This window comes from Chenopodium album, chromosome 21, assembly GCF_948465745.1.
Source record: "Chenopodium album chromosome 21, dcCheAlbu1.1, whole genome shotgun sequence".
NCBI classification, from domain to species: domain Eukaryota; kingdom Viridiplantae; phylum Streptophyta; class Magnoliopsida; order Caryophyllales; family Amaranthaceae; genus Chenopodium; species Chenopodium album.
The window spans coordinates 25,746,735-25,764,201 of NC_137854.1; the positions used below are offsets into that span (position 1 = coordinate 25,746,735).

The 17,467-nt window shown below is 35.9% G+C and overlaps 1 protein-coding gene across 2 annotated transcripts; it reads left to right on the forward strand.

Moving 5' to 3' along the window:
- Window positions 1-7,405: 7,405 nt before the first annotated feature.
- LOC145600941 (protein NLP9-like) lies at window positions 7,406-15,179 on the forward strand. 2 transcript variants are annotated; one of them, XM_081656821.1, is made up of 7 exons: window positions 7,406-7,909; window positions 8,084-8,146; window positions 8,484-9,643; window positions 10,269-10,313; window positions 10,426-11,166; window positions 13,169-13,289; window positions 13,850-15,179. In XM_081656821.1, the coding sequence occupies exons 3-7, from the start codon at window positions 8,699-8,701 to the stop codon at window positions 14,803-14,805; spliced, it is 2,808 nt and encodes a 935-aa protein (XP_081512947.1). In that variant the 5' UTR covers window positions 7,406-7,909; window positions 8,084-8,146; window positions 8,484-8,698; the 3' UTR covers window positions 14,806-15,179. The 2 variants fall into 2 exon arrangements, with proteins under 2 accessions (XP_081512947.1, XP_081512946.1); XM_081656820.1 differs by having other exon boundaries at window positions 7,406-8,146.
- Window positions 15,180-17,467: the final 2,288 nt, after the last annotated feature.

Consider the following 17,467-nt stretch of genomic DNA (forward strand, 5'->3'; position numbering starts at 1 on the left):
AGTAATGGTATTTTTCGCTGTTAAAAAAATGGTACTGAGTAGTAGCCTAGTTCTTAAACACTGACAGTGGACAAAAGTTAAATACAATATTTAGGTTAAATAACAACTGCTAGTGGACAAAATAGAACCCACAATTTTAAGCTTACTATTAAAAGACAGCAGGCCCACAATTTTTAATGAAATAAGAAACCCTAGCAGGCACCTCTGATAGTGGACAAATAAATAAAATTGTAGTGGATAAAAAAAGAAACCCTAGAAAGCACCCTATAAGGCACCATTGGGTAGTCGACAAAATGCTAGTGGACAAGGAATACGATATTTCATGTTTGGCGCTTGAGCCCGCCAAACTAATTTAAAATTTTGCCCCAAAAATTGATTCAATTCCCCCCAAAATGTAAACAACTCCCGCCAACATGTAGTAGGTCATGTGAATATGTAGGTTTATGTGAATATATATATAAATCATCAACCACATAACAAAGCATGCTCCTTTTCATTTTTCAATCACCCTTAAGTTGCTGCATATAAAAATGGTTAAGAACAAAGTAGCAATCCATGTTAGTATGATAAAACCATTCAACCCTAAATCCTCAATCAAAAATTTCTTACTCCTACCGTGTTCACAAATAATTAAAACAAAGGGGTTGAAAATGGTACGACCTTGTCCTACCATATTATTCAAGGCAACGTAAGGGTATCCTAGGGGTAATTGATTCACCGGTGCTTTCAGGGGATGGAAAGGTCAAGTTAACTTTTCTTGAAGATGCATCAGTGGCACAAATTATCGCAGGCAATATGAAGCTGAAGGGAGATCTAGTACTGATCACTCCTAACAACAAGGTAAGGCCAATACACTTGCCGGACTTATCCGATATGGCTTTGCTACCATTAGGGGTTAAGCAATTTGTAAGATGGGTGATATCTACCCACGGTGGTAAGGAGGGATGCGGTTCTGAACATGTCATACCAAAATCAGTGATGAGCTTGGTAGATCCTCCCTCGGATATACCACCTATTGTGGAAACTTGTAATTTGTCATATGGTGATCATCACCTAAGCATCCCAAGTTAGAGGAATTATGTTAAAATCTTTACTATTCCATTTCCTATGTATATGTCTAAGATTTGTATGGAGTGTAAAACACACTCCTCAAACGTACTGGATGGTAGAGATGTGGAGATCAATATCCAAGTTCGTGAAAATGAACATTTACAAATTTGGAATGGAGTTGGGGAAAATGGAATACGTTGCCTAGTTTGGAATTGCCGTCATTTGGGAAAGGAATCCTTTCTACCACAAATGAGGTCTACAATAGAAATGCATATGCCTCATTTGATAATTTTAACTGAAACTCGAGTTTCTGTTCATATGGCACGTCTTATTTGTGGGTATTTGACACCATTTGCTGTGTATGGAGTATCACAGACTGACACCGTCGGCGGAATTGCCATGATCACCTTCTCCAAGCATATGAAGTTGAAGTTGGTTAGTTCTTTTGCTAATGATTATTGTTGGGCCTTAGATGTGTAGTGAAGTTGTTTCTAAAATATGTCCATTAGTAATGATTGTGAGCATACAATCTTCTTGGGCCTTCTTATGTTAATCAAAAGTGTTTTTTAAAATATGTCAGTATGCTAATGGTTGTATCTATTAATGGTTCTTTTTGCAAATGCTATGTAACAGAACTTTATGAGTTATTTGAAATATTTTATGCATTCTATTTCTTTTGTGCGCAATATAACGCATACCGTTATTAGTATCTTTTAAAAGTTGGAAAATATGACTTATGGAGTATATTACGTTCGCCTTGATAAGTCCCAAAATTTAACTGTAAATGCAATACACAAATAATTGGCTTGTTCTAATAGTTTAAATACACACACCAAAAACTCCGACATATGAAATATTTCATCAATTTATTTTGGCAAAAATGAATGCATTTCTATACCCCCCACTTGCTTAGAATAATAACACTTATTCATACGATATTTAAATAATTCATAACAGCACTTGCTCCAAGACATTAGTGACAACAATACAATTTAATTTACTTGATTCAATTTCATTTACTACCCAAACATTATAAGGGTGTTAGTTGTTTATGAAAAAACATACGTTCTTAATTAATTTGCACACGCCCAAATCCAGTTGTGTAATGGGTCCAACCAAAAAAAGTAAAATTTACTACCCAATACACTGATTCCTACCGTAAAGGAGGTCCTGTTTTTCGAGATTTAAGGCCCATTAAATATGAAATATGACTCATTTTCAATATCCAATATCCCAAAACACATATGCGCTTTATTTGGGCTTTTAAAGCCCATTTACATTAGTCTTTTAAAAAGCCTAATATTCACACCTCACAAGTCACATAATATGAAATGTTACATTCGGCCCAAACTCACAACAAAGTGAAGAATAAGCTGGTAAACTTTCATGTATTCAAATCTATCCTGCACTTCACATCTCTAGTTATGATGACATCGGTGTTGATTTCAGTGCGGGATGATACGCCGTGGTAGACACCAGATTGAAGTTCCAACCTGGATATATAAAGGTCGGTATCACTTTGTTAGGAAATTTGGGGGATTAAGAACAATTAATTAGGCCATTAGCAGCACATTTATGTGTTAAAACTTCTGCTTCTGTGTTTACCTCTTACGCTTACATCTGGGTATCCGTTTTCGTCCACCCTTAACCCTATAACAAACACTACCGCTCCCCAATCTCTCAACTTGTAAGTTATTAAAAATGTCAAAATACAATTCAGATAAAGCTAGCACCTACAATGGATGTAAACAGAAAGATTTATACGATCTCCACCTTGGATGTGCCATCAGGCCCATTAGTATCCCTTGCCTCCGTAGGACGCATTTCACCATTAGCCACATCAACATAATAAAAAACAAAGAATAATCACACCATACACTAAAAGGCAACACCTAAGAATTAATAGACCTAACACTATACAAGTATTTTATAGTATCTTACCCCAAGCTGTCCAAAATCACCACCATTAGGTACACGATCTTCTCTAACAGCCAGACGTATCTCTTCCATGTTCCAAACCTCCATCCTTGGGAAGTAGCCCCAGCGTACCGGATGTCTATTAAGCCGATCTAAATACATAACCTGGTTATAACCATAATGCAATAGTTATTGCACTGGGAAAGATAAAAATAAGTTTATGAGGAAAGGTGTACAACATTAGACTGACCAATCACATACCACAATAAAAATGAGGCAACCAGCGCAACCACTAGCTACGCCTGATGCGTAAAAACGCCTTGCAAACATCGCTACACTTTCCATGAGCTTCTTTAGCACAAGGGAACACCAATCATATTCGGCAGCTCTTGAAGCACATGATAAAGCGGGCACCAAATCTGCTGCCAACCTCGACGACTGATTAGGGCATAACAACATCTCAAGTGACAAAAACAAAAAAAATTTCTTGAACTCTTCCGCTTGATCTTCCTCCCATTTCCCCTCCAGCCTACCAATCAGGTCACTATTCACTGGAATACCCTCATATATGTACTCCCGACCAGTTTTTATTGACTTGTTATTCCAAGATTTACCATAAGTCTTCAAAATCAATTTGACTTTTTCACTCATATCATTATCCAACGACTTGTATGTCGGAACAGGTAACCCCCCATTAGGAAAACCTAACACCCAATGAACCTGATTTTGAGACAACTTAAACACTTTCCCATCTAGGCTAGTTAAAGTACAATTAAAGGGATCAATTCGAGTCATCAACCAATACGCCAACTGTCTTGGAAGATTCCTATAACCACCTATTTTTAATAGTTCAGCAAACCCCATTTCACCAACCCAACGCCTACGTTGCTCATCAAACTTTTTGCATATTCTCCCAAAAGACTCTATCCGACAGCTTGTATTTGCCGGCTAACAATGACAGTAAAGGAAAACAAATCAAACAAACTTGACCACAAATCAACCACACTTTAACACATAATCAAACAAACTTCTATCCTACCATAATCCACATAAACAAATACTATAAATCAACTAACTTACCCTCCGTTTACCCTTCAAATGTTGCACCAACACTTGACCTTTCCTCTTCACCTCCACACCAACACTTAAAGAGTCATCCTACAATAAATTGTAACTTTGTAAGGGATTTACTTATTCCAATTTAAGGTTTATTGACAACAACATTTCTAAATACCTTGAATATCTCTGGATAAATCTTCGTCATGTGACCTGGTATACCATCCTGAGAGGCACGTTTAGATGTAGGTTGATTACACACATGACCAATGTATAAACAGATACATATGCTGTAAGAAAATAGTCAATGCATATACTTCAGAAGTTTTTGCAGTTCTGCACCTTTTGCAGTTACGTTTTTTTACTGTCCAATGAATCCATTTCATTCCAAAAAGTGCTACAAAATCATATCATTCATCATACATTCCAAAAACTCCAAAAACTATTTCAAACAGTAAGTTTGCATCATATGATATATCTATAAATTGCGCATTATATACTAAAAATTGCACCATAAACTATCTATAAAATCATACACTACCAGAACAATGGGTCCACGATTATACAAGTCCATATAAAAACTAAACCTATTTGACACAATCAGTCAATATAAATGAATTCGATTAAAACACCAGAACAATCAGTCTCGCAATCAACATCCAGTTCAAACAAAGGGAATGAACCACCAGCAGCATTTACACACCAGGTATTAATTGAATACAAACCACAGTTTCAAAAACAATCAGCCCACAATTACACACGTATCAATTACATGTATTCAACTATATCACCAAAATTTACACAGCACAAACAATAAATTGCAAACACAGACACGAACGATAAACCATAAATTGCATACGCAATAATCATACAGTTGAAACTAAGGGACTGAATCACCAGCAACAATTACAAAGCCTGTAATAAATGAATACACACCACAGTTTCAAAAACGATAAAAACAAAATTACACACATATTAATTAAGTTGAACAAACTAATGACCACAATTTATACAAGACAAACAATAAATTGCAAACACAAACACGAGCTATTAACCATAAATTTCATATCAATTCGTTTACGAGACATACCTTTCGAAACCCTAGTGTTGCATTCCTCAATCGCGGACAACTTCAGTTCATGAGATTATAGTCGCCGCCAATTTAACTCACCGCCATCACCTCTCCTGCATAATGTACAAAGAGTATACCGCAAATGTCTCGTACACCATATGTGTAAATGCGAAGAGTTTTGGGACAACCCCTTAGCTTTGTTGAATTGACAGTGTGATGAGTGACATTTATGGCACTCATTTGATCTCTTTTTGGATGAATTTCATTTCATTTTGTAACTCTTTTCTTTAGTTTTCCTTAGTTTTACTCTTAATTTCTTCATTTTATGCTTTTCTTAGTTAGTTTCTCTATTTTGTGCATTTTCTAGTTTACTTGTTGTTTTTCCCTTTTATTTGCTTTTTCTCTTTTATTTGTAGGTTGTGATTGATTGTCCAAGAATTCCCGAGCTTCCTTTCCATGGTTTTTCATTGCTTTTCATGCCTTATGCTTGTGCAAAGAGCTCCAAGTCAAGAGGGACCCGAAGAGCAAGCTTCAAGACCTTGGTTGTGCACTTTTTATGACTTGTGTTCATCAAAAATACCAAGGAAAGTTGCTGCCTACCTTGTCCCCCATCACCATCACCTATGGTGTGTGCACCACATGAGCTAGGACGGAGAAAAGGGAGGAAGTTCACCCAGCAAGGTGCGGGCGCACACAAGGGATGTGCGGCCGCACATGTGGCGCGTGCGGCCGCACATCAGGCGCGTGCGGGCACACCCAGCTGGGTATGTTTTCCGTGCGCGCCTTTCTCTCTCCTACGTGCGACCGCACCGGCGTGGGTCTATTTTTGGGCGTCATAACCGACCTCCTCTTTGTATATATAGTTATTTCCTTCTATTTTTGGCTAAGTTTTACATTAGATTTCATTTGCTTAGTTTTTTATTAGAATTTTAGAGAGAGAAACTCATGGTTTTTGGTTGATTGTTCAAGAATTCTCCATTGTAATTGATCTTTTGATCAAGTTTGTAAGGATCTTTCATCTTTGATTTCAATATAAGTTTGTTTCTAGTTGATTTCATTTGTTTTTCATATTATTGTTGAATGTTTGATGTTTGATTGAAGTTTGATTGATTGTTGATTTGATCTTTGATTTCTAATATGTTGATGAAATTGATGATTAGTGTAGTTTTGATCTTAATTTCTATGGCTAGTGAGTAGTTTACTAGCTAGGGTAATGGTGAAGCATGTATGAGTGATGGATTAGAGTAATTTGGGGATAATTAATGGAGTTGATGATGTGATTAAACTTGGTTGATGATTCATGTGCATGTGTGTAGTTGATTGAAGCTTGGCCATCTTTAATTGTTGCACTAGATTGCATTGTAAGCTTGCTATGATACGGACCATTGATTAGTGAATTGCAATTTCTCGATTGAGGTATCTTGTGACGTTTCCTAGTTAGTGTTTAGCGTAGTTGGCGCTAGTTAGACCTCTAGGAGAATAACTTGGTATGCTCTTTTGGATGCATGTTTGATCTTCCCTCATATCACTTGACTTAGTTGGTTTGACCTCCCAAATTACCCTTCTCTATTGCAATTACATGTGGATCCATTCCCCTAGTGTCTTTTATATTGATTTTATACAAGTTCATTGCATTGATTAGCTTTAGCTCTAGTTCTTACCATAAACCCCGCATTTGACTTCGGAGTAGCTTAACATTAGACAAAATAGACATTCAATTTACATTCCTTTGGGTTCGACCTCGACTTACTACTATACTTCCATAGGGGTTTGTTGAGTTATAAATATTGTTTGATTGGGTGGGGAGGTAGCCCAACGACCTACCGTTTCCGCGCCCATCACAGTGCGATTCAGATGCAGAAGCTTCGCGTTACTGTAGTAGGGGTGCAACGGGTTGGAAATTAATAACGGGATGTCAATATCCCATAAACTAACGGTGATATTTTGAGGTTAAGAGACAAAAACACATAAAGTCGACTTTACCCTTACTATAACCAGCAAAATGACGCGAATAACCTCTTATGAACGAAATTCGTTCATAAGCCTTATGAACGAGGATTTTCTCATAAATTTCGGCCCCCTAAAGTTTAAAAACCTGGGTTCGCCTCTGCATACAACTTAAGTTGAAGGCCATGCGAAAACACCAAAACACCCCCGTGCTGGGAAATATTACCCCATCAATTCGCTGGGCTGAGACCGACTCTGAAAGAAGTATGAGATTAAAAGTATGGGATGAGAATCTAGGTGAGAAGTAAGAAAGAATAAGATAAAAATGGAACCCACACCACAAAATGGTGACGCCAACAATTTTGGCCACACTGATGAAGTCCCATCCCATATAGATCAAAGCGGTGTTTATGGATCTACCTTCCTTCCTTCCTTCTCTTTCTCGACAACAAATCTTTTTTCCCTCTAAATCAATCCTTCTGTAAACACCTCCTCACATCACCTCTTACATTTCAACCTTACCCAAATCCAAAACCCAACAACAAAACAAATTACAACCGATTTTTAAAAGCACTGAATTTCATAATTTGACTCTTTCTTCGTCTTTCTTTCTTAAATTTCCATTTCCTTATTTTCTAATTATATCATCATCATCTTCTTCATCATCATTTCCTCATTTTCATAGAAAAAAAAAAAAAAAAAAAAAAAAAAAAAAAAAACCATTATTATTTATGGTTTGGACCGCCGCCATTATCAATACTGTAATAAACTCCTCAATTTTCAAGGCACCCCATTTCTTAAATTTGGTCGGATTTTCAGGAACTATTGTTCAATAGTCGGTTGTTTGATTACAGCAGCTCTAATAATGTTAGTGTAAAGTCTTTTCCTCGTGTTCAGGGTTTTCTTCTAGCAAGATTTATTTATTTGCTTCAACACTTCCTTCATTTCCCGCTAAAATTTTTCCAGTTTTTTTCATTTCATTTTAATTTTCTGGTGATTTTAACAACTGGGTATTGAAGATTTCCTGTGATTATTATCTAGGCAACTTTGGATTCACAGGATTTATCTCATCTTGTGTCTGACTTTGGACATCAGTTGACTAAGGTATAATCATAATCAATCGTAATTTATTTTTTTTAGTATTTGTTTTTGTTATTATATGTTTGCTATTATTTGGTGATGCTTAGTAATTGAGTTAATGATTTTGACTTTGATTTAAATGCTAAATTAATCTTTTTTGCATTTGCTTTATAAAATTTTATTGTCAATTTGGTTCATCCTATACCCGGGTGTAAAATTTAACATATTTGGGCATCTTTCTTGTGCGTGCCTCACACCCGGGTAGGATGGAAACAGTATATTAATTACTATCTAGATGATCACTGAATGAAAAATATAATAAATTTGAGCTTATGTTGTTTATTTATATTGTTATCTTTAGGTATTCGTTTTGAAGTAGTTGAATTGCAATTTGCAAGTTTGTGAACCATTTTGGTTGTCATTTTTGGCGGATTACGTGCCTGGTTTAACTTGGTGTTAATGGACGAATATATTGAAGACTTCAGTTGTGGAAGAGAAAATTTTGGTGGTGTCTACTTTATGTATGTTTGGTCTTAGTCTTGTAAATTTAGGAGGTTATTTTGTTAGTTTTTTTTCATGGAATACTCCTTTTCTCCGAAGGAAAAAGGAGATAGTTTTTGGGGGTCTACAAGTCCTCAATCAGATATCCCTATGGCGGTTAATGGTGAAGCAATGAATTCAACTGAAGATCATCAGTTCGTTAACATGTCGGACATGATGAGTTTGGATGGTTATGGTGGATGGTGCAACAGCCCCTCCTCAAATGATCAGCTGTTAGCATCTTATGTGTTATCATCTCTTCCATTTATGCCCTCAAATTATGCTGCTTATGATCAACTTAGTTCTGCTGAAAATGCCAATTCTGCATTTCCTATGAATGACAGTGGGTGCAGTACTCTAAATGTGTTCGGAAGTCCTCTCAATCATGTAGATAAATTGGTGCTTCCACATAAAGATGCACAGCTTAGTCCTCCAGTAGGTTCATCAGAGGACAATGATTCTTCTTCGAAACAAGAGAACATGTTTATGCTGTCGCCGAATAGAATTCCTCGGCCTCTTGGGCTTTCACTGCCTGAGAGGATGCTTCATATGTTATCATTATTTAAAGAGTCATCTGGGGGAGGGATTTTGGCTCAAGTGTGGGTTCCTATTAGATCTGGAGATCACTATATATTGAGCACGTGTGAGCAGCCATACTTGCTTGATCAAATGCTGCTAGGTTATCGCGAAGTATCCAGGTCATATACTTTCTCTATTGAACAGAAACCGGGCTCCTTTCCGGGGCTTCCTGGGCGTGTATTTATTTCCAAGTTACCAGAGTGGACATCAAATGTAAGTTATTATAGTTCTGCTGAATACTTAAGAGTTAAACATGCTCTTGATCACGAAGTTCGTGGATCTGTTGCATTACCAATATTTTCTCCGGATGAAAGCTCATGTGTTGCTGTGTTGGAGCTTGTTACTGTAAGAGAAAAATCCAATTTTGATATAGAGATGGAATCTGTTTGCCATGCTCTTGAGGTAAGTTTGTCATTTTACTTTGCGCATCCTAGAAAACGTGTTCCTTTATTAACTTGTTTAGGTTGGAGCCTCAATTTTGGGGCTATCAAAGTTTTCAATGCATCTATTAATGTTGTTTTGACATGTGGTAAATCATTTTTTGCCTTACTCCTATGTTTAGATGTTATTAAAATTTTGAGCCTTGGTTGTAATGTCAATTTCTGGCGTAATGTGAAACCAAGTGTCCACTTCTCCTGTATGGGCATCATTAATTCTAAGTAACTACTCTGTGACTCTGTCAACTCAGTACTATATCTCAATACTTTATTTTCTCCGTTAATCTATTACCTAGTGTCCATCTTCGTTAAATGGAATCTTTGTTTCCATTAGGATTCCTATTTTTGTCCCTTCACCTATATTTGTTTCCATTAACCTATCCTTAGACCCGGATCCATAAAGTTTCCTTGTCTTCATCAATCACTCCATGTTTAATTCTATTAAGTATCTCATGGAACCGATGCTTCTCGACAGATTTCTGTTAAAATTGTCATCCTGATGTGGTCTTTCTTGATCATTGCTGCTAATTATGTGTTTGAACTGTAAAAAAGCTTCTTAAATCTCCTCTAATCCTTGCTGATCATTTCAGGCAGTAAATTTGAGAACAGCTACACCTCCTCGGCTTCTTCATCAGGTATATTTCTGGATTTATAGAGTTATCTAGATTTTTCCCTATATTTTACCCCACGCATGTGTTTTGAAAGTTGCAAGCCTAATCCAACACTTCCTCAATTTGGTACTTACAGCGCCTCTCATTAAACCAGAGGACTGCCTTGGCAGAAATTACTGATGTTTTAAGAGCTGTGTGTCATGCACACAGATTGCCTTTGGCTCTTACATGGATCCCCTGCACTTTTGAGGAGGAAGATGGTGAAAAAAAGTTTAGTGTATATGTTCAAGATAATAGTTTAAATCTGAATGAAAAGTCTGCATTGTGCATTGAAGAAACTGCTTGCTATGTGATTGATAAAGAAATGCAAGGATTTGTCACTGCATGCGTAGAACATTGTCTTGAAGAAGGACAAGGTGTTGCTGGAAAAGCCCTTCAATCAAATCTTCCATTCTTCTTCCCTGACATAAAAAATTATCATATAAGTGAATATCCACTCGTCCAACATGCCCGGAAGTTTGGGCTGGGTGCTGCTGTTGCAATTAGACTAAGGAGCACTTATACTGGGAATGCTGATTACATATTGGAGTTCTTTTTGCCTCTTAATATTAAAGGGAATAAGGAGCAGCAGCTATTGTTGGATAGCCTTGCAGGTACCATGCAAAGAATATGCAAGAGCTTAAGGACTGTTACAGATGCAGAACTGGTAGGTTCTCCAGATTCTAAAGTTGAACATCGTGAAACATCACCAAGCTTTTTTCCGAGAGATCTACCACAGTTATTTGCTCAAAGCGGATCAATTGGAACTGAGCAGATGTCTTTTGATTCCTCTAGCATAATGAATGATCATATCAAAGAAGATGGCCATTCTGAGAAGGTATTGTTTATGTCTGTCCCCTCATAAAAAATTGGATATTTTGTTTTAATTCTTCAATCTACTCATATCAAATACTTGGATGATTTCATTTTTAGTGACCTCTAGTTTTGAAATGATAGTACCTATTTACCACAATGGCTGTAAACTAGGCTTCTTGTATGTCATTTGATGAACATAATTTTGTGAGTTGTGGGGAGGGTTTTTTTGACTGAAAACGGTTAATTTGCCGTTTTTTGCCGCTTAATTATGATAGCTTATTAGTGTCAATTCGTTTTGTGCTGGAATGTGCATCTGATTGTTTTTGTTAGGGGTAGTAAATTAGTAATTATGTTGATGGGATTATTCTTTCTGTGTCTAGTAGAACATTAATGTTGCAAAAATATACCCCACTTACTAAGTGACATTTTGTATGTTGATGGCTTCACACTATTCTTTGATGAATATTTGTTGTACTTTGTAAAATTTTTTATCTAATTCTTAGGCTTAGTTTTAAAAAGCTCAGGCAAAAAGGGTTTCCTATGACAGACTGTGAGGCAAATGTACTCCCATGATCTCATCGTACTCATGAGGCACATTTTTAAAATACACTCATCTTTATATTTACTTCCTCTGTTTCTCAATACTTACATCATTTTGACTACACACGTTTGCCAGCGTACTACATTGGCCATTAATATCTTTAATTACACTTTATTAAAATCTATATTTAAAAGTAAAAAAACTATATATATTTATAAAATAAAGTAATTTATTTATATACATCAGTTGTAAAAACGGTCAAAGTTAGCATAAGAAATTAAGAATAGTGTAAGTCAATATTTTGCAAGTGTTGGAAAACGTAGAAAGTATATTTTAAGAAAAGGTAGTTTTAATTAGAATGAGAAATAAAGGGGAGAGTGAATCAAGTATTCAAAAAGTTTGAAGAGGGGGAATTGCAACTTGTGCTTCTTAAGCACCTCAGATCTGTTTTAAAATTTTAGGATTCTTAGGTTTTTATTTTTCATTTTTTATCAAAGAGTATTATTGGATAGATAACTTCATCGAATTTGTGCAGGGATAGTATAAAAAGGAGATTAGAGATGATGATACTATATTACCCGTTTCAATAATGCTAAAAGGCCTAAAACAACATTTTGAGTGTTTCTGGGTTTCTCCCACAAATCACAATGCCAGTAAAAATTTTCCAGAATACCATTGTGACATACTTTTATCTATTCTCCTTAGATTCCCCTTCCCTCTGCTAATAACTAACATCTTGGTAGATACCCTTTGCGTCTCTTGCCTTTGCAGCGAAGACACTTCCCAACATAGTTGTGTTGTTTCCAGTGTCCCCTTTGTAAAGCCTAGCATAAGTGAAACCTATGTAACCTAATTTACTCATATGAGGTTCGGTATGGATTTGTTTTTCGCTACCTAATTTGTATGATTGGGCATAAAATACCAATTCATTTGAATAATTCGCATTTTTCGGTCCACAATTTTTGGAAGTGGTAAGGTAACACTGAGTGAAATGTCTGGGAGGTGTGAGCTGTTACATTACATCTTGTGATATAAATGATTGATCTTCCAACTTTTGAATTTATATTTGTTGGAAGGGTAATGAGAATCTTGAAAATAAATATTTCAATGGTAAAGATGGATTGATGTTTGGAGACTAACTTATGTGTATCTATCCTATATAACTGCTCTTTTATTACTCTATTGTAGCCTATGTGACAAAAAAAGGAACATCCTTACTAGTTACTACAGTCATAATGTTCAAATTATTGCTTATGTATTTTTTTGTCTGACATTTCTGCCATATGAGCAAAGCCTTTCATGCTCTGTCTCCTATTTTAACGTTTCAAAAGTCTTATATGTATACAATTGTTATTTTCATAAATGACATAATATTTTGTAACATCATACTTATATTATAAGATGATTTTTTTTTATTTTTTACTAATGGTCAACTGATTGTGGACATAAAGGAGTTCTCAGGGATAATTTATTATTGTTGTAGGCAAGTGGTTCTAGAAGACCAATGGAGAAAAAACGAAGTACAGCAGAGAAGACCGTAAGCCTAAGTGTATTGCAGCAGTACTTTTCTGGGAGCCTCAAGGATGCTGCAAAAAGCATTGGTGGTAATATTTCCTCACTTAGTTATTTTGGATATTGTCTCAAACTAAGATGTAACTTACAGCTAAGTATAATGACTTTATCATGATTACAGTTCTCAAATGACATGTTTCATCTGATCATTGGATAATATCTTAGTTTTTGCAGTTTAGGTTTTCCTTTCTCTTAATTCCTTTTGCACTACCCAGTTTTATATTGTACGGTGTTCATTAATTGCTGTGTTACGTAAGACCACCTAGGCTATCGCTATACTTACTAATGCTATTTTTATCCATTTCTAAATTTCCGTTGCATATTGAACATTTCTTCTTTCTCCTAGCTCTTTGAAAATTTCAAGTTTGTAGTGTGCTCAAGGTTAACACATGGGGAAGTTTGCATTTGATACACGTATTTTGAAGTTGTGCTTATTTTATGTGGTGCACCCGGTCTTCAAGTATGTTTTTATTGTCAATAAAAAATTTGTGTTAACCTAGTGTCAGCCCATCATTGCCGCAAGATTATTAAACTTTCCAAAATAACATGTTTAGATAATGAATTGAGCTCAGAAGTCCCCAACATTTTGCAGTTTGCCCCACCACATTAAAAAGGATATGCAGACAGCATGGTATCTCAAGATGGCCGTCACGGAAGATAAACAAGGTGAATCGTTCACTGAGGAAAATCCAAACTGTTCTTGATTCTGTTGAGGGAGTAGAAGGGGGATTGAAGTTTGATCCTATGACAGGGGAGCTTGTGGCAGCAGGATCCGTCATACAGGAGCTTGATGCTCGGAATAATCTATTTTTGCCTGGCAAAATTTTACCTGTTAGAAAGTGTGAAACTGCTAAGCAAGATGAACTGTGCTTCCCTTCCACATGTCTAGTTGGAGAAATTTCTGCTGTTAAGGTGGAGAATGATTCCTGTGTAATTGGACAACAAAAAAAATCAATTATGTCGAGTGATTGTATTGAAGAGGTGCGGAAGTCTGATTTAGACATTGGATCACTTCATCTTAGGGATCACAGTCAATACCGTCATTTTGTTTCCCAGAAACCTGGATGTACAGTTGCTCCAGATGAGATGGAAAGTGACGACGGAGTGACTGAGCACAATCAGGCTACTTCTTCAGGCATGACAGACTCGTCAAAAGCTTCTGGATCCACGTCTAGCTCACCTAACAGTAATCATAAGCAGAGACAATCTGAAGATAAAATGAGCCATGAAGATGGTGGATCACGAATTGCAATTAAAGCCACCTATAAGGAAGATACAGTCCGATTTAAATTTGAGCCCAATACCGGATGTCTTCACCTGTATGAAGAAGTTGCAAATCGATTTAAGATCCAGCTAGGAACCTTCCAGCTGAAGTACCTTGATGATGAAGAGGAATGGGTGATGCTAGTAAGTGACTCTGATTTACAAGAGTGTCTAGAAATAATGGAATATCTTGGAAAAAACAGCATCAAGTTTCTCGTCCGTGACTTGACTTGTAGTATAGGCAGTTCAGGTGGTAGCAATTGTTTCATACCTGGAAGTTGCTAGGTAGCACCTTGAGTTACTCAAAATTTCAACTGTAACTCTTGGCTTCTTCAAAGTTAGAGAAAAGGGTCATGGATAGACAATCAAACTGGTGGCTGAAAATGTGAAACATACCATTGCCCTTCCAGATTGACGAAGACTTACAAAATGCAGTAGATATAGGTTTGTACAGTAGATTTAGTAGCTTATGGATGTGTTAGTGAAGCAGAGTAAGGCACTCCCTCTTCATAGAAATTGTTTGTGTCTTTGTTCAATGTTTTGTATAGAAAACTTTCTTTCAATATCCCGACACAACTCGATCCAAAATCAAGTTTTGAAGCTTTTGATTCACAGAGTTGTTTGCTGAAAAAGAGGATTGTTTGTGGTTAATTCCTTATTATTATGAAAGCAAAATAGGTATTAGGTACCCTTTTTTTTTTTTTTCCGGGAGGTATGAGGTACTGTTGGAGTACCTATTGTACTATGGGGGTGTTTGGCAAGTGGGAATTAATGGTGAGATTGAGAATTTTTATCCCAAATGCCTGTCACTATCTAAAACGAATAAAATGAAAAAGCGACCAGCGAGAAAAAGTGTTTGGCCGAAGCCAAAAAGAGGTAAATAAGCCTTGTTTGTTTGGTGGGAATGAGAATAAAAAGGGGTTTAGGAATGAGAATATTTATGGGTGAATTCCCACCATTTTATTACCTACGTAAGGTAGGTAATAAATGGATGGGAATGGGTTTAGAATGAAATAATAATCTTAGTTTGGGTATTTTTGTAAAATTGTTATTTATTCCCTTTATATTCCCACCTACTATCCAAACAATGTAATGGCATATTTTCATGTATTCCCATCAATTAATTCTCAATCCCATTCCCACCTTTTAATCCCCAAACTCCCATTCCCACCATCTAAACGCTCCGTATGAGTACAAATTTAATTCATGGGCTAAATAAACCCAACTAAAGAAAATGCGTGCATGTTTAAGTTGGACGAAATTACAACTTAAGAAAACGAAACAACAGGAAAACAAACCTTTTGGTAATGACTGATCTGTGTACCTGGGTGCATGATGTATCCGGTTATAAAAATAAAAAATAAAAAAATAAATAAAAAAAAAGAGAGAGAAAATAGGCAGAAAGAAAAAAAAAATGGTGTTTGAAAAAAAACATGTAGATGTTTGAAAAATAATATATAGGTATCTGACAAAGAACATATTTGTGTTTGACAAAGAAGGTGCATTACCAAAGAACATAAAGACATTATAAAAAGAACATAATAAAAACTTTATTAAAATTTCATGAAAAATTACACCTTAACAGAAAAAAAATCTTTGCCAAAGATTTATTTCTCCAAAATTAGCTTTTTCTCTTTCTAAAAATTCAACTTTCCATATATTAGTTTTCTCTCTCTAAAATTATTTTCAACTAAAAATAATTCAAGATTTCATTTTCAATTTAAATTTCAAAGTAGCATATGTTAAAAGAGTATAAATTATAATATAAAGAACATAAAGTTCATATATAAAGCACACCTAAACAAACTCCAAGAACATATAATGATAATGAAAAAAATAAAAATAAAAAATAAAAAGAAATTGTTCGTCACTCATTACCTCAAAGTGAAGGAGTTATGTCTTTGATAAGTGCAATTACTATATATATCAAAGGATCACAGTTATGGAGATAATAAGTTCATACTATAAGGTTGCCAATATCTATTGCTAGATGTGACAATTGGTCTTTGGGCTTGTTAAATGGCCCAAAGCCTTATAGAAAGGATCCTACAAGGTCACACACAAGATTATTAGGTTAAACAAGTTAGAGGCCCATTTTGGGCCTCATGAGTATATGACACACCTTATTGATTTGGGCTTGGATTGTAAGTAGAGTCTAATTAGGATTTGGACATGACATGGTTCTAGATATGATCTATAAATATGAACCATGCCTAGGGTTGCATGACACAACAATTAACACACTGTGAATTGTCAGACAAGCAACCAAGAAATCCCAAAACCCTAATTCTATCTCTCTTCCATTCGGCCCTCTATCTCCTCCCCTTGTCTGTGCATTCCTCCTCCCTTGGTGGTGCGTGTGGTGGTGCGAGGGTGGTGTTGTGGTGTGCTCGTGACTCTAATCTCCGTAGAAGGTTGATTGAAGCGTTCGGTCACGACTGACTAGCATTAGTGGAGGTTTAATCTGTGCTCGTGGACTTAGTAGAGGAATCACACGTGGGGTTCTTTGTCTCCCTTGTTCTTGCTCGATCACTAGTGGAATCACGCTTCAAAGGTATAATTCTTACTTCTTTATGTGTTATGCATGAGATCCTTGGTTTGGTGCTATATGAATATGATTCATGTTAACTCCACAATTAGTTCCTTTAATCTCTTACAGTGGTATCAGTTAGCCTCTTGCAATTACATATATTGAGTAATAATTCTTTGATAATCCACAATTTTAATTCAATTAGGAGGGAGAATAATTTAATTATGGGTCAATTGTTATTTTAAATGTGATTTAACAATATAGAATCATTAAAGTTGTTTAATTTGCTCCATATTAAGCCTTAACTTGATCCGAATTTTTCCCTAAGAATTTCGAAATTTTCGAACCCCAAGAACCCTAATTTTCGAAAATTTCGAAAATTTTAACCCTAATTTGTGAAATTTTGTGTTCAATTTT